At 32.5% G+C, this 23,080-nt stretch overlaps 4 protein-coding genes across 11 annotated transcripts in view; 2 read left to right on the top strand and 2 right to left on the bottom strand.

The window, feature by feature from the left end:
* The window catches only part of rhea (Talin_middle and talin-RS domain-containing protein rhea), a 63,506-nt gene extending 61,389 nt beyond the window's left edge, over positions 1-2,117 (top strand). For all 5 annotated transcript variants that reach the window (XM_014233327.3, XM_036360532.2, XM_014233326.3 and 2 more), the window contains one exon: positions 525-2,117. In XM_014233327.3, the coding sequence (XP_014088802.3) occupies positions 525-756 (232 nt within the window). In that variant the 3' untranslated portion in view covers positions 757-2,117. The remainder of the gene's footprint in view (positions 1-524) is intronic.
* The window catches only part of Nelf-E (negative elongation factor E), a 64,687-nt gene continuing 43,034 nt past the window's right edge, over positions 1,428-23,080 (bottom strand). For both annotated transcript variants that reach the window (XM_070112277.1, XM_014233336.3), the window contains one exon: positions 1,428-1,577. The gene's annotated coding sequence lies outside the window, so the exon portion shown is untranslated. The remainder of the gene's footprint in view (positions 1,578-23,080) is intronic.
* Positions 3,796-5,516, bottom strand: LOC106616577 (isovaleryl-CoA dehydrogenase, mitochondrial). The gene is made up of 3 exons (XM_036360919.2): positions 5,159-5,516; positions 4,947-5,072; positions 3,796-4,878 (listed from the first exon to the last, which is right to left on the bottom strand). The coding sequence occupies exons 1-3, from the start codon at positions 5,383-5,385 to the stop codon at positions 3,960-3,962; spliced, it is 1,272 nt and encodes a 423-aa protein (XP_036216812.1). The 5' UTR covers positions 5,386-5,516; the 3' UTR covers positions 3,796-3,959.
* LOC106616609 (uro-adherence factor A) overlaps positions 18,344-23,080 on the top strand; it is a 46,452-nt gene continuing 41,715 nt past the window's right edge. Inside the window, exons 1-2 of one of the 3 annotated variants that reach the window (XM_036360553.2) lie at positions 18,344-18,594; positions 20,370-21,233. In XM_036360553.2, the coding sequence (XP_036216446.2) occupies positions 21,152-21,233 (82 nt within the window). In that variant the 5' untranslated portion in view covers positions 18,344-18,594; positions 20,370-21,151. Of the gene's footprint in view, positions 18,595-19,292; positions 19,429-20,369; positions 21,234-23,080 lie in introns of those variants that run through there. The other 2 variants (XM_036360556.2, XM_036360549.2) reach the window with 2 other exon arrangements.

The raw sequence follows: 23,080 nt of genomic DNA, 5'->3' as shown, positions 1-23,080 counted from the left end.
GTCGATTTAGCCATGCCTGTCTGTCTGTATAACCGGGAACTAGTAACTCAGTTTTTGAGATATCGCTCTGAATTTGCGCACAATTCCTTTTCTCTCCAAGAAGCTGCTCATTTGTAGGGACTGCCGTTATCGGACCACTATAGCATATAGCTTCAATATAAACCGAACGAACAAATACATATGTATTTGTATGGAGAATTTTTGCATTTGACGAGATATCTTCATGAAATATAGCTGCCATACAAACTGAACGATCATCGTCGATGAAAAACTTGGAAAACTATTTTATTTGACAAGATCTCTTCTTCGGATCGGACCACTATAGCATACAGCTGCCAAACAAGTTGATCGATCAAAATCATGATAAAGATCTTTTTATACACTTTTACGCAATAAAGAAAATGAAACTGTTGAGGGTATTATAGCTTCGGTGCAGCCGAAGTTAACGTTTTTTCTTGTTTCTTTTTCCCAATTTTGGTATTTATTTAGAGTATTAGTGTATACTAATGACTCCATATTTTCAGATATGAAACGCGCAATTTCGAGAAGAGCAATGAAACGGTGGAAAAACCATTGGACTCCAACTTCTCACAATTAACGCTCAGCACTGACGGCGGCAAAGTCAGTATCATTGATCAAGGTTCCGAGCGTTTGACGTCTATGACACAGCGCGTAATGGAACGCAAAACATTTAGCACCACAACCGAGACGCGTTCGGAAAAGAAAACCGAGTCGCATAGTTTTCGCATGGAGTAGATTTAAATAAGTTTTAGATGCGAATGAATACACACAAAAGCAAATAAGCAAAAAACAACAAAAAAATAATAATAAAAATTAAATAATATTTATAATAAAAATAATCATAATAAAAAATTAAAATAATAATAATAAAAATAAAATAATATTTATATAAAAATTAACAAATAATTATATTAAAAAAAAAAATAATAATTATAATAATAAAAGTTTATAAAAAAAAATATTGGAAAAATTGCATAAAATGAACAATGTAAATGTGTAACTGTAAAATATGGCAAACATGTTGGTGCTATTAATCTAACTGTTGTGGTGATATCTCATTAACAACCTAACGGTTTGCCACAAAGTTTGCTTACGAGAAATGCCACTTCGCCAAAATAACTACCGTTTTGTAGGCGCTTAAGAAATTTTGCCAAAAGTGCTTTTAACTGTACTAATTTATAATTATAATATTAATAATAATAAACTACTTGTAATAATAATAATGCATTGATATTTAGATATTAGTAAATAATAATAGAGTTTTGATATGTTTATTGTTTTGAAAAAAAAAAAAATATTATATATATTGCCGCCAAACAAAAACAAAACAAAAAAAATGGTGTGAAAACAGTTGAAAATGCAACTACTCACCGTTTTGCTCACCAAATTGTGCCGTTATATTGTAATTTTTGTGTTATTCTTTTGCCGCATTGTGTAACTGTGTATTCCTTCTCCAGCGTTTTTTTTTTGTTGTCTTTTTTACGTGATAATGAAAAGTTTAATACAACGATCTGCAGTCCATACGAAAATGATATTTTTGTTTGCCAACATGTTGCCTGTAAATGCATAATATTTAAATTATTTACATATATGTTATAACACAATTAACTGTATTAATATAATTTAGAGCGCATTTGTAAGCAAAAAGTTGCACCACTTACCGCAAAAAATATCAAACATTTTACAATAAACCATGTATATTTAATTAAACGAAAACAAAATGTAAAAAAAAAATATTATAAATATGCTATGTTTTATGCTTTATATTGTATTTCGTTTATTGTCTAACGCCACTTGTGTCTCTTTTGTACGTGATTAATGTTTTTAAAGTTTATTTGGACATCTCGAATGGAAATATTTATATGTATGCATTTGTATTTTTGTTCACTCTCGCTAAATGCTATACGAAATATAGATTAGACTTATTTGTACATACAGACGTATATATATACATTTTTTTTTTGTTTTTTGGCTTGCACTTATGCGCATATAAACTAAAAATATGTTAAAAAATTTGTGTTTTCATGTGTAATTGTTTTTTTATTATTATCTGTACAATGAAATTAAATTAAATAAAAATAAGTATTAATAACTGAGTTGGAGAGTTTTGTGGACTTTTTTCTTACTTTGTAGTAATATACCATATTTAACACTATGCACCGTTATTGTCATAAAAATAAATGGTGTTTTAGAATTTCTTAGTTTTAAGAGAATATATTTTCGAAATTGCTCATTTTCGAATTGGGATTTCTCAAAAGGCCAAATTTGAATTCAAGTACCATGTAAAAAAAATACATGTGATAGCAACAACAAAGTAATATAGTTGCATTCTATGCAAGACAGTAGGTGAAAGTCACATTAAACTGTTATAACCGATGTCCGTTCCCGGATTTTTATCCGTTCAAGGACTGTCAAATCGGCACCATTCCTCGAAATTACGTCAGAAATGTTTTCTGTCGCTAATACAATAACAACAACATTATTAATCTATCCGTTTCCGCGACAGTCGGGTCCAAGGACTGTCAACTCGGCAGAATTCTGTCGCCACAACAACAATAACAACATTATTATTTTATTTCTACTCGATTATACCAATCTTTCTGTTTTATACCAGTTGTTTGTTCGATTCGCCACTCTCAAAGTGCAAAATAGAATAAGTCATATATTACATTCACAGCCCATTTCTGGTTTCGACGTGTTCGAAATTAGATATTTTAAAAGCGACTGAAATAACATTAGGAGAAGAGCGAAAATTTGTTCGAAGTCGGTTTTTTGTCTCGTAAAGAGTGATATCGACTCAAAATAAAGTCAAAACTAATATTTAACCAAATAATTTCAGCAAGCTCATTCAGTAGACCATCGAACATCGAACATTTTTCGACTTCATTTCAGTTACCAAAAAATTATCTAAGCATATCGAAATACGGAGTATTCAAAATAGTAAATTTCGAAAATTAACTGTAACAGAAATCGGTAGACCAAAAATCCATATTTTGATTTGCGGTCGATTTGCGACATTGGTTCAAAGTATTAAACCCATGTATTATGATTTGAGTAAGCTTTGTGAATTTAAAATATACAAACTTAGTTTCGCATGTGAAAATTTCTTAAAAATTGTGACCAAAAAGCAAAAACCTAACGAAAAAAACTCCAATTTTCAGTAATGTTTTAATCCTTCATCTACAGAATCGAAAACCAAATGTTGTTTTTAACTTAATTTTTAGAATTTAGTTTTCGATTTTCGAACATCATCAAAGTCAAACCAAATATCGAAAATCGTTCATTATACTTAACCGTTTCATTCATTTTCAATTTATGAAGAAATGTTGCTATTGTCATATTTTAAGAAAATATATTTACAAGAAAATATTACGATTTCGTACACTTTTTAAAAATTCCTAAAAATTATTAGGTTAAAATGAGTTTAGATAGACATTATATTAACAACATTGTAACGTTATTTTTTTGATTTACATTTTTTTCTTACTGCTTGACCACTACTTGTATTATCTATTCTGAAAGTGTTTCGAAAAATTAAAAAAATATCGGAGACCCTATAAAATATAAATATAAACGTTCAGCGCGACGAGCAGAGTCGATTTAACCATGCCCGTCTGTATATACGCGAACTAGTCGCAGTTCTTCAAAATTTTCGAAATGGGTAAAATTCCTATTTGGAGTTGTTATACCGATTTTCAACAAAACAAAAACTTATTCTACTTTGTAAAATAAAATAACATTGTTTATTAAAAGTAAAATATATATGTATGCATATTTATGTATAAGAATATATGTTTATTGGAGAGTACATTATTTACACATACATATAGCTGTACACAGGTACAAAAATAAATGCAACAAATAGTCTATTCGTTAATGTATATAATAGATAAGTTTTCTAAAAGGCACAAATCACAATCACAATCTCATCGCAACGTTTACTTGTATTCCTGATTCAACTGGCGACCGATCAACCAACGACGAATCTCCGAAGTGCCAGCACCGATCTCATACAATTTAGCATCACGCATTATGCGACCAGTCGGATAGTCATTGATATAACCATTACCACCAAGTATTTGTATGGCATCTAACGCCACTTGTGTGGCCTTCTCAGCACAATACAAAATGACACCAGCACAATCTTTAGAACTGCGCTCACCACAATCGGCGGAACGCGCCACAGCATACAAATACGAACGACAAGCGCTCAAAGTGGTATACATGTCAGCCATTTTGCCTTGCATCAGCTGGAATTCACCGATGAGTTGACCCTTTTGCATGCGTTGATGCGCATAGTCGAATGAGACATCAATGGCGGCTTGCATCAGACCCACCGGACCGGCGGCCAACACCAGACGCTCATAATCCAAACCGGACATCAAAACATAGACACCCTTATTCTTCTCGCCCAATATATTCTTAGCCGGCACTTTGAGGTCTTGGAATACCAATTCGCATGTGCTGCTGCCACGCATGCCCAATTTATCGAGCTTCTGCGCCACACTGAAACCCTCCCACGCTGTCTCTATGATAAACGCCGTTATCGCATGCTTGTCCGCGCAACCGCTACCAGTCTTGGCGTACACAATCAATGTGTCTGCATCCGAGCCATTGGTAATCCAGAATTTACTGCCGTTGAGCACATAGTAGTCATCCTTTTTCTCAGCGCGCAACTTCATCGACACCACATCAGAGCCGGAACCTGGCTCGGACATGGCCAAACCACCGATATGCTCACCACTGCACAGTTTCGGCAGGTATTTCTCTTTCTGTTCGTTGGTGCCGTTTTTCGTGAGCTGATTGATGCAGAGATTGGAGTGCGCACCGTAGGAGAGCGCAACGCCGCCAGCAGCTCTGTAGCGTTGAAAATATGCGATTATTTATGCAGGTACTTAAGCGCGTATGTAATACTGCGCACTTACCTAGAAATCTCCTCCATGATAATGCAATGATCCAGGTAGGTGCCACCAGTGCCTCCGAAATCCGGCTCGGCTGTTATGCCTAGGAAGCCCAGTTCGCCCATCTTCTGCCAAAATGTGCGCAGATCTCTGTGTGCAACAGGTCAAAGTACATTTCCACTTATTAAACACTATATTCACCTTTTTGTTTGAATAAAAAAAAAAAAGAAACTCACCTGAAGTTGTCATTCTGATCGATCGCCTTGGCATACGGTGCCAATTCTTTTTGAAAGAAATTGAAAGCGATCTCACGCAACTTCTGTTGTTCCTCATTCAAACCATAAAATTTATCATTGACGGGATAGTGTGCCGCACCTCTGGCCTGTTGTGGTACGCCTGCCGCAAAACAACGTGGCAACAAGTTGGAGAGGGATTTTGTAAAGAAACGAAAACTTACGGACATATTAACCGGGTACAAAGAAAATACTAACAGGCACTGTGGGAGGGTAGAAAAGATTGATTCGGCAATTCACTTCCAACGAGCACAAAATATTGAACACCTTTAATCAACAACAGCTGTTTTGATTACATAAACACACGTTTACTATCAGTGCAGCGTTGCCAGATGATTACTTAGAGTTTTGAGAATTTCGTTGAAATTTTTAATTAGAAAAATTTTGTATTTATTTATGTATTTTACTCTTTGAATATCAAAAAAAAAATTGTAATAACTTTTTTTTTAACAAAATGTTTGATATTGTCAAAACTCCAAGCTGATTGCGATAATTTAAATGAAATTTTTAATTCAAAAAATTTGAAATTTATTTTTTATATTTTTTGAATATTCAGAAAAATTGTAATACATTTTTTTAACGAAATTTTTGATATTAAAACCAAAATTAATATATCTGTGCATATCGGTAATATAAAATATATATTATAAACTTTTTGCGTTCACCACGTGTATCAAATTATGTACAAACGAAGCAAGAAAACAAGTTTCTGTGATTACGCTATTTTGTGAATTCAAAATTGAAAGAGAGTAAGCGCTCTGCATTATAAGATCGTGGAGCTATCACTCTCTTTTATTTTGGAGTCTTCTCAGTTGATTGCACCGAAGATTGAGCCTTCAGAAATAAAAAAAGTTTTAATATAAGAACTGATTTTCATCGGCAAACTTAATATACCCTGTTCGGGGTATAACAATACGAAATACTTGACGCTTAGAACCGTATTCCACATTTTGGAGAGCAAATTTTGAGATAATCCCAAGTTTATATCCAGCCAAAAATTATTGACAATTTTTGGAAGACAAGTTGTTTACCTAAATTCATTTTGTGGCCTAAAATTGGTTAGAAGTGACCGTTTTTGAAATTCTTGCAATTACTATTTTTGTGGTGTTGGCTTTACTCCAATCAACTTTAGCATAATAAGTAATAATAAACCTTCGAAGAACCTTCAATCAATATATCTAACTGTTGTCTTATTACTATCTGTTCTGAAAATGAGTGTTGGCTGGACGGCCCTCAAAAATGTTCGCCCTCAGTAGCGGTTCTGATTTGGAAAGCTGATTAACATCCACATAAGACTAAAAATCTCGCTTTTGTGAGACGAAGGTCAAAATTACTTAACTGTCACTCAGATAATCATCCAGGTAGAAAAGCTGTAAATGATATCATCGCCAGGTTTAATATATTTTTAGGACCTTTTATTTAATAATACAGAGAAAGTGTTCAAGTGTGATTTCCCGATTAGTAATGCGCCTCAAATAACCTGATTTCGAACCGAAAGAAAATTCCCTATTATATTACATTCGAAATGATTAATTAATAAGAAGCCAGCAGATGGCGGGAAGTCATAGAAATTAAATGTTGAAACACTGAACTCTACAACCGATTTATATTAGAAGCATGCCAACTCTTCTTTCTAGAAAATGTAGACTTAATCTTAGTAGACCTGATATGTAACAATGAGATGATACTTAATTTATGGAGAGATCTGTTGTAAAATACATGGAAAATATGTGATACGAGAATTCAATTATATGCAACGAACTAACGTAACAATACCCACATCGGAGCTCAATGAAAGATGTGACAACTCATCGCACTTAATAGACAATTCTGAAGACTGTTCTCTCTGACACTTAGTAAACCTCTGGCTGCGAGGAAATTGTTCACTTGAGATGGAACGAAGAGCTCTTTGTCTGATATAATGCTTTAGCGATTCAAAATAATGTGTATAGGTTAGTCCTTAGTATTGTTCAAATGAAAGTATAGCTTACAGAGGTGTATTAAACTTGGTATTAGTTAGTAGTGGCAGGCGAGGAGACGGTAAGCAACTGCTCCGGAAAGATGAAATGAAGAGGTAATACTAGGCTTTGGCTCCACATGGAGTTTCGTCAATATAGAAGTCGAAAAGGTAAAAACAGCGAACTACATATTAAATATTCGTTTGTAGAAAAAGCATCGTCCAAGTAATTATAAGCGATTACAATCGTTCTACATTCTCGTCGTAGGGTATCGTAGTTTTGGTGTTAATTTTCTTATAACATTAATTTCTTGCAAAAAGTGTGTTATCATGATTAATCTTTTGTCAAGTGGACTTGTTTTGACAACTCCCAACTTGAGTGCTATAATATGTCCGAATTATGTAAAACATGTACATTTGTATGTTTGTAAATATGTATGGGTAACTGCTTGTTGAGATTTTATGTCAACTAAAAAACATATTCGACTGCGACTTTAACTCCTTCCAACATGTCGCATGTTTGTATGTGTGTATGTAAAAAAGGTTGTTCGTGACTATAAGACTGCCCAGAATATAGCCGGACATGTAATGAATGTTAATTTGTAAGGATAACAACAACAATGAACACATTTAGCTTGTCAAACTCTTAATGCCAAATGTTTGAACTACAAATCGTGGCAGTTACTTGCAACAACAACCGCTGAAACATTTCAAAGCTACGAGATATAAATATGTACATGCAAACAGTTATAGCCCTGCAGGATTAACACTTTGGTCAGAGAAATTACGCATGTAACAAGCCAATGACAGTCTAGAGTTCAGCTTATAATAGCTAGCAGTTTCGAGGGCTGGAAACATATTTAAAAAATTAGTCTTATCCGACTTTAAGCCAATGTGGGATTCTAAAAGTCCAGAATTATAGAGGGTAAAAATAATTTTTAGAGGGCGATAATTGGTAATATATTATATCACAGTAAATTTTTGAAGAAAATAATTGAAAATTTTTCGAGTTACACACTAACTCCGACAGCGATAAAAAAATGTCGTCACCAGTTGCAGTGATTTCGACCTTCTCCGCGCGTGACACCTAAGAAAAATTCTCTACTGGAAGATATGTATGTATGTACGAGCATGTCCTCCGGTCGGAAAAAAAAATCATAAAATTGACAAAATGGCGTCGATTTTTGGGTGGAGAGCTATATACAGAATCTGCAGAAAAAATTTGATGGTGATCGGATCAGCTGTCCTATTCAACCTATAACCTATCGAAATACGAAAGAAATCGAAATTTTTTTTGAATTTTACACTACGTGTACCCCATAAAGATAAGGGAGTTCTCTAACAGCTTCAACCTAATATAGGAGAAAAAAACTTGATCAGGTACAATTTATGGATATAATTAAAAAACTTCTGTTGCATGAATGCTCTCATCTAACATTGTTAAGTCTTTTGTAAGGTAATTTGATGAAGAAGCATTCAAGTGAAATACTATCTGGATGATCTCTTTTATGGTTGAATAAACTGCCAGCGCCTTTGTTTTTTATCTCGCAAGGCACAGTTGATAGCCACTATTAGTAAATAATCACGTAGATTCTTTGCCACTATCAGTATAATGGGAATTGGCCGGAGCTTCGCTGTATTCTCGCAATTCTCTACTGAATGACTGAGTCTCAAGTTGCTCAATTACTTTGCTTAATCGCAAGGTCCTTCAGATTTAAATCGCAAGAGGTTTAGCTTTCCTCATTCGGAGAGGTTTTAACTGATCATTGTCCAATCGGCATCTGGACGTGGTGAAGCTAAAAATCTTTTCTAATGTCTGTGGTTTGTAGATGAAATGTGAAATCCAACTACAGGAGTTTTCTGGCTTTACAAAGTAATTCACTGGAGCATTTTTTATAGCATAAAAGAGTATAAAAAAATCTGTATCTTGATTTTGATTGGTCAGTTTGTATGGAAGCAACATATATGCTATAGTAACTCAATCTGAACAATTTCTTCAGAGAGTGTTGACAATAATCTGCGCCAAATTTCGTAAAGATATCTCACCAAAACTCAAAAAACTTTTACGTACAAGGAATTGATTTTGATGGGCCAGATTGTATGACAGCTATATGCTATAGTGGTCCAATAATATCACATCGATACCTAAAAAACTGAGAGACTAATGCGCCTATATACAGGCAGACAGACAGACGGAAATCACTGTGTAACATACTTCTTGGCAATATAACCCGTTGAGGGTAAAAAAATCATGTGGAGAAGAGCTAGACTTCGTTTGGAGTTACGAAGCTGCGACTAATATTACTAAAACGGTTACTGAGACTATCTGGGAAAAATGAGAGGAGTAATGAACGGTGCACTAAAACAAAAGCAATTCCTGCAAGGATAGCATGCACGAGTCGTATTTGTGATTATATGTATATATGTATATATATATATATATGTGTATGCATACATATATAAAAATATACGTGAAGGTTTACAAAAAAATCAAACCTCGTTCAAATCTATTTTTAGCTTTTAACAAATCGTTTTTCTCCTTTTGTAGCGTGCCATGCGCCACCAGGATAGCAACGGTAGACGATGAATTGTGGTAAGCGTGATTGCTCCATTTACTTTTACTCAAGCTTATCAACAGCAACTAAGATGGTGCAACAGCAACAACAACAACAACAACGACGGAGAGTAAGCAACTAAAATGCGCATGTCACAACAATGTGAACAGGATGGAGTGGCTGCTCGTGAGTGCATATGTACGTATGTGTGTGAGAGCTGGTCTCTTGCTGTTTATGTGTGTGTGTATGTGTGGGTGCCTTCGATGTCTCAACACATGACCATCACAATGTCTACATGAGCAGCCAGAAATGCCGACATAACTATTACAACAACAACAATACGGTCAATAACAATAACAACGAGCGGAACAAAAGGAAAGCAACAAAAAATTAAGAAAAAAATACAAAAACAAAATGTGGAAAAGTAAAATCGGCTGCAAATGCCGATAAACAAATCAAAAGCGCCGAAACGGCAATAAGGAAGCACAGCAGCAAAATACAGCCAAGTGGCTGGCGGATACCAACACATACCTACATACATACATATGTATGTATGTATATTAGAAGGACACATGAGGCCAAGCAAACGCAACGCGGGCAATCGAAGCGCACAATTGAAATCATATTTTAGTCGGAAACGCGTCATGCAGTTCGTTTGTGTAATGAGCGCATCGCTGCAGTGGGAATTCAACAGCAGCAAAAAAATAAATTCACACACATATGCATATGTAACGGTTGTTAAGCGGAGCATGTACGCTCGGTTCGATTGCTACGCTTCTTAGTGCGGTGTAATAGTGATGAGCCAGCTATTAAATCGCTCAAGCTCAAGGATAACGCGAAAAATTGACATTGAATGCGCTGTAAAAAGTTAGTAATGCAGCAGCTGATAAAGTTGAGTGCATAGTAATTTAAAGTAAATGAAATAAAAGTGAAAATCAGCACACATATTTGTTGAAAAGCCAAGAAAGTGAGCGTGAAGTAACGAAAAAGTAAGTGCAGTTGGTGTAAACAAAAAGTGCATAAGGTAGCAAAGTTAAAAGTGTAATTGCAAATAAACAAAAACAAAAAAAAAAATATTTTCATAATGTTTTAAACAAATTTCTACATTCCACATATATATTTTACAAGTTTATGTAAAGCAAAAAAGCGTGCGAAAATGAAAAATAAAAAAAGTAGCGAGCTTGAAAAAATTGTTTGGCCATAAATTTAAATGCAGCTTAGTGCAAATTTAATTGAAAATTAACTTGAAATACGTGTTGGCTCTTCTAAAGCAAGGTGCAGCGCTGGAATATTTGCTTATGTAAATAAAAATATTAATATAAATTGAAGAAAAGTAACAAAAAAAAAAAGTGTTTGTGAAAATCGGTATTTGTGACACAAGTTGCAAGGGTTGCATGCGAGCGTGTAAGTGCATTTCAATGGCATACTCGTATACATAAGTGTATTTGTGTATGCGTATGTGTAGGTGTGTTTGGCACTCATTTTTGATTTATAAGCATAGTACAATGTAGACTGAGTTCATGTTGAGCACTAAAGGCTAATAGTTGTATGCATTTGTTATTGTTGTTTGTTTACTGCATAATATTTGATGTTTTTTTTTATTAAATTAAAGTTAATATAATATGCTAAGAACAAAAATTAAGCTTTAAGGCTCATTTATAATTGTTTAATTTAATTTTAAGTTCTTTCCTTTAAAATAACAAAAAAAAAAAATTTAAACAAATTGTAATACTTTTACTATAAAAGTTTTTTATTACAAAAGTCAAAAGTTAATTCAAAATCTGCAAAACCATTTTTCTTTATTACTTAGCTTTTATTCAACTTTAGTTAAAAAATGTTTTTTATGTTATAACTATTTTTCATGTTATTTAAAAATAAAAGGTTTCTAAAACTAAAACCAAATAAAACATTACGAAAAAATAAAGAAAAAATATTTTCAAAATTTAGGAAAATTTAAAAAAGCAATTTCAAAATTTTATTTTTATGTAAAACTTAATTAAAATCCAAGGGACGTTTACAGCTCTACGAAAATTACGAAAAAATATTATTTAAATATTTTATTTTAAATTTTATTTTTAAGAATTTCAATTAATGTTTATATTTATATTGTTTCTTAAAAAGTTAGGAAAAAAAGAATTAACAAAAATTTTAAATTAAAAGAAATTTAAATGTGTAGTTTAGCGAATGGAAGCAAAAAGTTTTTTTTTGGGTACGGTTTAAAATAAGTAAATAAAAAAACTAATTAATAAAAATTAAGGTACTGATTTTTATTTTAAATTTATAGCCGAAAAAATTAATTAATGTTTTATTAAAACAAAATGAAAACTAGTTGAATAAAAAGAAAAAAAGAAAATTTTTAAAAATGAAATGAAATATAAAAATATATTTATAAATTATCTAAACAAAATATTTTATATTTTAAATTTAATTTAAGTAAATTGCAATTACATTTAATTAAATTTCTTCAATATATATATTTTTATTTAATTATTTTATAAAAATATTTCGGTATTCAATTTAATTTTTTTCATTTTGATGTCACATAATTGTTTTCCTTTTATTTCAGTAAATCTAAAAATAAAAAATAATATTTTTAATTTATTTGATAAATTTTTTTTATATATTTCTTTTAATTTACAAACAAACAATCATAACTTTCCTTATGCTACTCTCTAAAATTAAATTAATAATTTATGACTCTATGCTTGCTCAATAAACACCGCACGTAGACATTACATGTTTGCAGCACACCATTGCGTATACGCAATATGGTTATCAACTTGTGTTCATGAAAGCAAAACTTAAGTTTGATCGTAATTCTTTTTGCGATACGCACACGAATTATTTATAGTAAAATCAATAACTCATTAATATGAAATAAATGTGTAGTTAGATTTATATTTTTATAAGGCGGCACGAAGCTCAGCCGGCACGGCACGCACAATACATTTGTGTAAGTGAGTAGTGTGACAAAACCAAAAAGTTGTTTGTTGATAACGAAAATAAATATTGTAACCAATGAGTCTAATATGTGTGTTGTACCTATGTAAATACATATGTGTTGTACAAGTATATAAGTTGCGATAATAAATTGAGACATTATTTTGTTGTAGCAACAGGATATGTGGGTATTAGGCTGAAAACGTGAATTTTGAAAAGAAAATATCCAAAAAATTTGTGCTATTTTACTAATGAGGGTCATTTTTTTTTTAAATTTAATACATAAGTTTGTATATACATAATTCTTTTCTAAGATCCTCAAAATAAGAACCGACGTGGGTAAAGCCTTCCTCTTAGAACTCAGGCTCAGGAATAAAGCCGAAAATTGGCCATTGTATTTGCTGGAAAGACGAGTATTCGAAAAAATGCCTTTTTTATGTTGGTTGATCGTCCTCGGTAGTGGTAGTACGAAACTTTAGCAAATAGAAAAACACGGTCTGTTCAGAATAACTATAATAGAGCTTTGGAATAATCGTTAAATTGTACCGTTTTTCCCTATTTTCATCAAATTTACGAGGTCTAAGTCTAATGGTAAAACCCAAGCACACCAACAGTAAATTATATTTTTCACACACTTGCTGTAATTCTCGGTCATGAGGACCTTTGTTTCATTCAGCTAATGTTTTGTTATGACTCAAATTCGTTGCTGGTCAAATTTGTTCAGATGAAATTTTAAGTGTATTTTTTTCTAAAATTGTACTTTTTTATTTCGAAGTCAGCGCAAATAGATATTTATTTTTATTTTTATTTTCATTTATATTTAACTTGCTGTTGAGATTTATGTTCCCTACATATTCTCTTGAAATTTTAATAACAACTACTTCAGACGAACAAAGTTTTGGAGTATGTTTAAAAACTATGCAACATATGCCAATAAAGTAGTTTACATGCTTCATCCTTAGCCCTTAGACAAGTTTGTCTAACGTATCGCCTTATGAGTATTTTTGTTAATATGTAAGTAGATGTGAAATTGAAACAGATTATTTTTGTTTGAGAAAATATACATAAAACTTCATATTTAATAAGCATTTAGCAACGTTTAACTAAGGACGGATAGAAAAAAAAGCTCGATGTATGGATGCCAAGGTTGATGGTTAGGAAGGTTTCGCGATGTGTTAGGAACCTAGCCAGGAATTATGTTCCGTCTGGACAACTCCAGACCACACACATCAAGGAGCTCCGGAAGCTTAGTTGGTAGGTTCTTATGTTTCCACCTGATAGCCTGGACCAGGCGCCACTTGTTGTGGTTTTTGTAGCGGCAGAATTCTGCGTTACGTAGACCCGACTGTCGTGGGAACGGGATGAACAACAACTACTAGTCTAGTGTGAAACCTGGCGTGTGAAAAATTCGCCTCAAGAGAAGCTTATGGAAATTGACTGTTCCAGTTTTTTGGCAATAGCGACGAGGGTTTCTATAACATGTTATCGAACAAAACGGTGCATACTTGACATAAGTCAGATCTCTTTAACTATCCCAAATAAAAACTTGAATTTAATGCAAAATAATGGATTCTTTAACTAGACCTTTAGTATATTCGATAGAAATAGACATCAATGAAAATTAAAACTTTATGTCTGACCAACAATGCGTGAAAGAGGTCGTGACGGCTACTGGTTTCAACAGGACAGCGCGCCATGGCACATTGCTTGTTAAATTATTTACTTTAGTTATGGCTAGTCTTAGTCTATGACTGTCATTAAGAAACAACGAGCTCTGTATAAATATAACAAGTTTAAGGTATGCGTGAGTTGACTGCTGGTTAATTGATTGACTGATTGGTAGAACAAAGAAATATTGCTATGACAATCAATTAAGATCAATTTTTCTGCTTAACTGAACCTATTAATTTGGTTTTGAGTAATTATTTGTTAAAATTGCAATTGGTAATAAAAACTACTCTTCGAACTCAATAGAAAATTTACATATCGTCAACCACCCACACACCTTGGCTTGACCGAACGATACAACCCATATTTTTTAAGTCTATTAAAAGTGTGATAAATTTCTAACAAACAAGAAAAAACGTTTATTTCGGTTGCACCGAAGCTATAATACCGTTCACAAATGCAAAATACTCAGTCAGTTTGTATGACAGTTATATGCTATAGTGACTTGATCTGAACAATTTCTTCGAAGATTACACCGTTGCCTTGGACAATAATCCATGCCAAATTTCTTGAAGATATCTCAACAAATGAAAAAGCTTTGTATACAAGTTATAAGTGGTCCGATATCGCAGACAAATAAGCAGCTTCTTGGGAAGAAAAGCACGTGTGCATACAGACGGACATGGCTAAATCGACTCAGCTCGTCATGCTGATCATTTATATATACATTTTATATGGTCTCCGACATTTAAAAACTTAATACACCCTGTTCAGGGTATAAAAATACCGAAAGTGGACACAATTGTTTCACAAATTCACCTAATTCCAAGTGTACTGGTTTCTGGTTTCTATATTGTTTTATAAATTTCTGCCGATATCTCGAAATACTGCCTAACTTTATACCACTCTACTTGTTGTTTCTAAAGTGTATTCCATATAAGTTTAAAAATTATTGTTTTATACAACAAACTTAGCACTATTAAATGATGAATGATAGTTTTTCGAACTCTTCAATTTAGAGGTTGAAAATTTATTGATTTTTCACTAAATTGAATCAAAATTTTTCCACATGTAATGTTACGGAGAGGAGTGAAAAAGATATTCGGGTTTATGAGGCTTATTTGCTTTGATTTCGTCGGTCAATGTAAGATAAAAATAAAAATTCTTAATGGGATGTACAACTTTCTGTTTTTTTTTTGCTTAAATATAAGCGTATATACTAGCGTTATTTTTTAGGTTTTTCTTAGAGGGTGACGATTCCAAATTCTGGCTTAAGTGGTATATAAGTAAGTAATAAGCAAAACTTATTTAAAAGTAAGAATTTCTAGGAATTTTTCGGGCTCAGAATCGATTTCTTGCTTATGCTTGTAGCCACGTGGTGACGGCGGGCAACAGGACCGTCTGGCAGAGTCCCTGGGTTAACGGCTTCTATGCCGCCATGGCAGGCACAAGTAATAAGTGTTTTACGATGCAAGGACACGGAATCCCAGTATTGGGTTTTTTGGTATTTACTTAGACTTTTAATGGCTAGTGGTCTGAATATACTTCAGATAAGTATTGAGCATTTCGAAGAAGATGAAAATCATGCTTAGTTCAAATATAAAAAAAAATTTCAATTACCAAAACCCCCAATTTTCGTGTTTTTCGGTTTTTTACAGTTTTCTCAAAATTCTAGGGTATAGGGGGTCAAACGGACCTTAAATTCAGCGAGCCATATTACATGGGAATATATGTGTCGCGTCCCAAGTACAGACAATTTTTTTTTGTGCCGGCTTAATTAGCATATGGCGAATTATTGATGAGATAGGACGGGCTATGTTGGAAAAAGTGGTACCTAAATAAGCTGACTGGATGGACACTAAATGCATTAATATTTGCGAATCGATACATGTGAAATGTTGGCTATTTCAAACAGTTTTATTCACAATAACAATAGTTTAAAATTTTTATATTACATACATGAGGGCTATTGAACCGATGTTATCCATTTTTAGCATCACGACATACTATTATCAGGCAAAGAATCTCTCTGAATTTCCATAATATATTTCAGTGTTCAATTTTTTCCATAAAAAGTCGGTCAAAAGCACTGAGCTTCACATATTCAATATCTAGGATTTTTTGTCATTTTATTCCGATACCTTCTTTAGTACTGCATTCAGTATATAATTTGAAAAGATCAGATAGAATCGAATATAATGTTATACATTGAATTTCGCTTAAATTGGTTGATTAGTTCCTGAGATATATGATTTCTACTAAAAGTGGGCGCTGTCATACCCATTGTACAATATACCGCTTCCTTTGAAAACCTTAAGTACTATTAAGTATTAGCTATTAGCTTTAAAATTTAATAATTCTAACGTGTTTATTAAGCGAACACATTTAGTAGTAAACAAATAACATTCTTTGTCTTAATTTGGAGATCAGTTATATCAATTTACATGCTTTCAATTAACGGCATTTTATGAGCGTGGCAATGATCCGATTTTGTCCATCCGTTCGCAAAGTGCCAAGGAACACAATCATATATGTATGTATATACTACACTATAACAACAAAGGATCTCAGAAATTCAAAAAACGAAGGTTGTGGTACAGATATATTGTTGAAGAGTAGTTTTTTTATATATGATGTTCTAAAATAGTGTAATTTTTATGCCCTGAAATCGTCAGTCGACTAGTCTTGTTCGTCTGCATATATACGAACTAGTCCCTCAGTTTTTGAGATATCGATCGGAAATTTTGCACTCGTTCTTTGCCACCCAAGAAACTGCTTATTTGTCGAAATGGCCGATATCGGATCACTATATCATATAGCTGTCATACAAACTGAACAATCGGAATAAAGTGCTTGTATGAAAAACTTTTTCATTTGACGAGATATCTTCACGAAATTCAGCATCGATTCTTTAAGGCAACGGTGTAATCTCCGAAGAAATTGTTCATATCGGATCACTATAGCATTTAGCTGCCATACAAACTGAGCGATCAAATTTCTTGTAAGGAGTCTTTTGTAAAGCGTATTATATCTTCGGTGCAACCGTAGTTAACGCTTTTTCTTGTTAAAAATTAACTCACTGCCTTAATCAAAACAATTTCTTAAATTTTTTAAGATCCAAACGATTTATTCACTCAGCATAGCAAAACACACGTCTGTTCGGCTGCTGCGCTTCTGTTTCCTTTCTAGCCAGTTCTTTTATTTTTATTGTATTTCATGGATCTGATTGCCCATAAAATATTTTCAAATACTGGATATTTAATATTGGTTACGAATAATTAGGCACATTACTAATTTTCCAACAAACTCGTATATGCGACATTATGTTGCTACTCTTAAAAGCTCTTAAAGTATGAATTTTGTTTAAAATCTTTTATGCGACCATTTCTCCGACGCAAAAGTGTCTAATTTTATATATTTACATATACACATACCATACATACACACATACATGTACACATATCTAGAGATTACTTAAAATTTGGCAACAGTTTGTCTACAATAACAACAAACTGACAATAAGCGGGCAACAATTGTAAAAAGTCAAAGTAATTTTTAGCTTTTCCCCCCATTGTTGCTGTTGTTATTGTTATTGCTGTTGCTGCTGTCGTTGCTGGCACTGCAATATTTCTTAGACTCCTTCGAGGCAAACTGTCGAACTGTTGCCATTACTTCTTGACAAATGCAAACACCCATACATATACATACAAACACACACACATATACATGCATGCGTGCAATATATAAGTATATACATATATAAATAGTAGCTGATAAGATTGCATTTGGTTGGCTCATTCAGTATGTGAACTTTTGTGAATGCAAAGAGGTGTGTTGCGGTCAGCGCACTGCAACACCGAATCGTTTAATTATAAACGACATTTTTTTTTTTGCATTCAATCATTTATAAATAAAATACGGAATGAACTGCGTGCTGCGTTTCATTAACGGTGATTGTGATTACGCAGCGTCGCGACAATTTTTCGGGCAGTTCTTTCAATACCTCGACTGAATACACATTACTGAAGTGCTGAACACACTTGGATCAAGTGCGTCTGTCAGCAGTACCGACTATTGTGTACATATATATAGATTTGTAAAGAATTTCCTGCAGGGAAACAACAGAGACTACAGTGTATACAAAAACTACACGACACGACATTTGCTCGGTTTATTTTTTCTTTAATGGAAAAATTCGGAATACCAGAGTGAAATAGTCTACGCTGTGAAGAGTCTTCAAAATTATATATGAATATGTCGTAAGTGTATTAAGGTGTGTGTGCGCGTGGTTTTCAAGGTATATACATACATACATTCAAATAAATCGTGACCAAATTAGTGGTGACGCGGCGGTGACAGCTAAAAGAGAAACAGCGTGCTGAAGGAGCGAAATATAAGAATTGACGAAGGCAAAAGTTCCAAAAAAAAGTTTGAAGGAAAGAAAACTAAAAAATTTTAAATTAAAAAATTCCAAAAAGGATAATATTAGAAATTTTGTAATAAAAGATAAAATAATTTTAAGTAAAAAAAATAATAATATAATTTTTAAATAAAAAATTTAGTATAAAATATATTAACATACATTTTAAATCACAAAAAAAATTAAGGATTCCAAAACAAATATTGTTAGAATAAAGAAGAAAGAATTGTAAATAAGAAAGAAAACGTTTTAAAATAAGAAAAAAAGTAATCCGTGCCGTTTTAAAAGAAAAAGAATATTAGAACAAAATAACTGTAAATAAGAAAAATATATACAAAAAATAAAAATAACTAAAAAAGTACAACAAAACACCCCAGCCGACCAACCAACCAGCCGCATCGCTACCCAGCGCCATTCGTTGAAATCGAAATGGAAAAACGACAAATCGTGGAAATCCAATGAATGTCGCTGCTCGTTGATCAACATGAATGTTGTCGCGACTGCACGTAGCGATCGCTGGTCGATCAGTCATCAGATTCATAACGCAACGAACGACGAACGGAAGCACGTTGGAATAAACGCAACGCGCCGCCGTTCAGTACTATAGAAATAGAAAAAAATTTAAAAATTATTAATTTTGAATAAATTTGTGCCGTGACTGTTCATAAGAAAAGTAGGTCCAAAATTATATTTTGCATACAAACGCGAAAAAAATATATGGCAACGCAAGCTACACAAAAAAATCGACTAAAGTGCGTGTGAACCAGCGACGCGTTTTAAAACCAAACAAAGCTCAGTGCATTTGATTTAGAGAGCAACAATTAGAGAGTAAAATAAGCTGTGCGCCGGGACAATACAGAGATAAAATAAGCGATAAAACTACCGATAGCGCTAGTAAATGACAATAACAACTGGCGTTGTGAGCGCCAGCTGTCTGGCTCCAGTTAATATGAGTGCTTGATTGAAGCTGTGGCATAGCTTTGTTTAGCTGAAAGCATCCAGTAGCCAATTAGTTGGCGTTTAGACGCCGAGTGTGAGCTAAACCAGTGAAATATAAGTGCGCGTAGTGATTAAGTTTTGATAGAAAAAAATAAACTTAAATAAAATAATAATGAAATCAAAAACATAAATATAAGCAAAATAAGAAAAAATATTTAATAATAAAAAATAATTAAATAAAATATTTATAATTTATTTCATTTACAATTTATATATAATTAATTACATAAAAACCATGAATAAAATTACAAAAATAAAAATAATAAAAAAATATAAAAGAAAGACATAAATATAATAATAGTAAAGCCATAATTATTTGTATAATAATTCAATTAAAAATTTAATAATAAAAATAATTAAATAAAGCCTACATATTTTTTAAATTATTTATTGAAAATATAATAAAAAATTTTTATTAATGAAATTTTGACAACTATAAAAGCGGGCAAAATATAAATACTTAAAAAAAATATATTACCACAAAAACTAATATCAAAATTTTTATTAATTAAAAAAACTATTTAATAAAGTATTATACAATAATACTTAATTCTATTTAATTATAATTTTTTTTAATTTTTCTGGTTTTTTGTTTTTCTCCAATGTTAACGTTAGCATCCATATTAGCAACAACAACAACAAGCAAACAAAGCCCAGTGCCAAATGTTAAACCAACGAAATGATTATTTAAATCATCGCATTAAAAATAACTTGTGAAAAAATAAATGGAAATAAAAAATAATGTGCTCAAATGAAATTTAAAATTCGAAAAAGTACCAACAACAAGAAATTTCAAAAGTAAAAATACTGCGCTAGAAAGTGTGTGCACGACAAAGTCTAGATACATGTAAAAATATATATACACACGTAGATATAAACATACTTGAAACTTGACAAAAATAACGCGACTTTGTGGTGGTGCCGGCTAAAGCAGCACGAAAAGCGCAACGAAAAAAGACAAAAAAAAAGCTGCCCAGTGGAGAACTGCAAATGAGCGCGCATTTCGCGAACACAGTGTATGGAAAATTAGAATTAACCGTAAAGTTCACATACATGTACATACACACACATACATGTGTGTGAGTGTGTAAAAATAAATTTATTCGCAATTCATAAAGCAACGAATGACGCGCTTGCATACTAAACATAATCAACACACATAAATATATATATCTGTGCAACACACCTTGATGAAAATACAAGTGCACACGTGTAAATAATTTTTATAAACTTACCGAATCGCATAAAAATCAGGTAAACTCAAACCTTTTTGTTACTTTGTGTATGTGTGTGTAAGCGAAAACGTGTAGCCACATATTGTGCGGGTGTATGTACGCAACGTATCATCAAAGTGACCCGAAGGTGACGTCAAATAATTTATCGAAAGCAATCACATAATGGAGGAGAAAAAGGAGGAGAAGAAACACAGAAAACGCAATGGCAAGCCTCGGCGCGTTAGACACCATCCCTGGGACGAAGGTATGCATGACCACTGCGTCGGCGTATACTTAACGCCGAAACTCATTTGATTACGCATACGCAATGGTGTACATAATATACAGAGTTGCAATGAGAGTACTAGTGATCGATTATTATTTTTTATTATTTTTTTTTAACAAATATTGAATTTTTTCATTTACAAAAAAAAACACTTGAAAATGTCACAACGTTTACTATAAAAGTACGCAGACAGATTTTTGATTTTATAATTACATAACCTAGAATCTGGGATCACATATTATTGTAATACTGTAGCAAGGAATAAGTAATACGTTTCCAAGATACGCCACACTGTAGTCTTTTTACTTTAAAAGCATATCCAAAGCAAATCTAAAATAAAGGTGTTTTGCTACATCAATTTAAGATAAGTACTATTTTGGTAGAGTTAAACATGTAAATATATGTGAAAAATGCTGTTTAAAGCCGTTAAGATAACTTTGGTAAACAGCATTCGAGAAGAAAGTCTAAGCACTACCAGCTTTGGATTTCTTGAAGTTTATCCGATATTTACTGATTCTTTGTATTTTTTTAATCTATCTTATCGCACTACTATACCTATTTTCTAATCACGTGTTGTAAAAAGCTTTGAATTTTTAGCTGATGATGGAATAATTTAATAATATTTCATAAATATTAAGGTTGGTTTCTACCTTGTTCTACCGAAAACCTGCTGTTTTTTCTGTAATTTTTAACTCGGAAGGTATTAAAAGTCAAATGATGAAATTTTCGCACAGGTCTCGGAAAACGTTTATTGAAGCTTTACAATGATTTTTTTGGTGATCCAATTAAAGGGCGGTACCGAACAATGGCGACAACTTGTCATCATAGTGGAAATCCTAGCGTCCATAAAGAAAATTTGAAACGCAAACTAAAAATATTTTCTTAATCTGTACACTTTTACGCATCCGTGGTATTAGAACGAAGGAGAAAACTTGAATGATTCCAAAATTATAAGGTTTTCAAAAAAAAAAAATGGATTTTTGGCTCTTTTTTGCTTTTGTTACTTATAATTTTTTTCAAATGAACAATTCTCAATATTTTTAGCAAATTATAGTACCGCGGAAGCACAAACTCCTGATGATCATGTGCAAAAAATTATTATGCGATTTTTATGGCGATTGCTCAATTTTTGAGCCCTGTAGGACTTCCACCTACTCGAAAAACGTGGTTTTGAGAAAAACGCGTTTACGTCAGGCCGCGGCGAATCAGCGCTCTACCAAACGACCGATAACTTTCATAATTTAACAAATTTCAACTAGAAATTTAGAGAGCGTATTCTTGAAATATGTATTTATCTGAATATGCAAAAAATAAAATGCGATTTTTTTGATCTTCAGAGTTCCTCCGGGAGATCAGTAATGGAATCAGGAGTATACAAAATAACAGAATTTTTTTTTATATGTTACTTTATAAATTCATAATCTTGTATAAGAATCAACGAATGTACGTATAAAATAAAATACTCATTAGCACCAAAATGAATCTTTTTCAGAAAATTACTTACTGCATTTGCTGATAAAGACGAAAAAATTGAGGTTAAGCTGACTTAATACAACACTTGTTTCATATCTAAAACCTCTACTTAAGATTTTAAATATATTTGACCAAATATATGTAAATATAATATATAGGCCAGCAAGATAATTTAGCTAAGCAAAGTTCAAAACAACTTGGTTTTTGTCCGTTCTCAAATTTTGATTCGGATATAGAAGTGTATACATTCATATATAATTACAAACGATTAAATACATAATATCAATTCGGTATGCTGCAGTTAAATCGCGTGTATGTATGTATGTGAACCGTATGTAAAAAGATTTGTAATA

The sequence above is a fragment of the Bactrocera oleae genome, chromosome 6, assembly GCF_042242935.1.
Source record: "Bactrocera oleae isolate idBacOlea1 chromosome 6, idBacOlea1, whole genome shotgun sequence".
Taxonomy (NCBI): Eukaryota; Metazoa; Arthropoda; class Insecta; order Diptera; family Tephritidae; genus Bactrocera; species Bactrocera oleae.
Note: the sequence above shows the minus strand (reverse complement) of the source record. Positions and strands in the feature narration are given on the sequence as shown.

Excerpts from the sequence above, each read along its gene's own strand:
- LOC106616577 (XM_036360919.2), bottom strand. The coding sequence starts at position 5,385 with ATGTCCGTAAGTTTTCGTTTCTTTACAAAATCCCTCTCCAACTTGTTG. Across the intron at positions 5,073-5,158 it reads GATCAGAATGACAACTTCAG|AGATCTGCGCACATTTTGGC; the intron begins GTGAGTTTCTTT and ends TGTTGCACACAG. Across the intron at positions 4,879-4,946 it reads ATCATGGAGGAGATTTCTAG|AGCTGCTGGCGGCGTTGCGC; the intron begins GTAAGTGCGCAG and ends TCAACGCTACAG.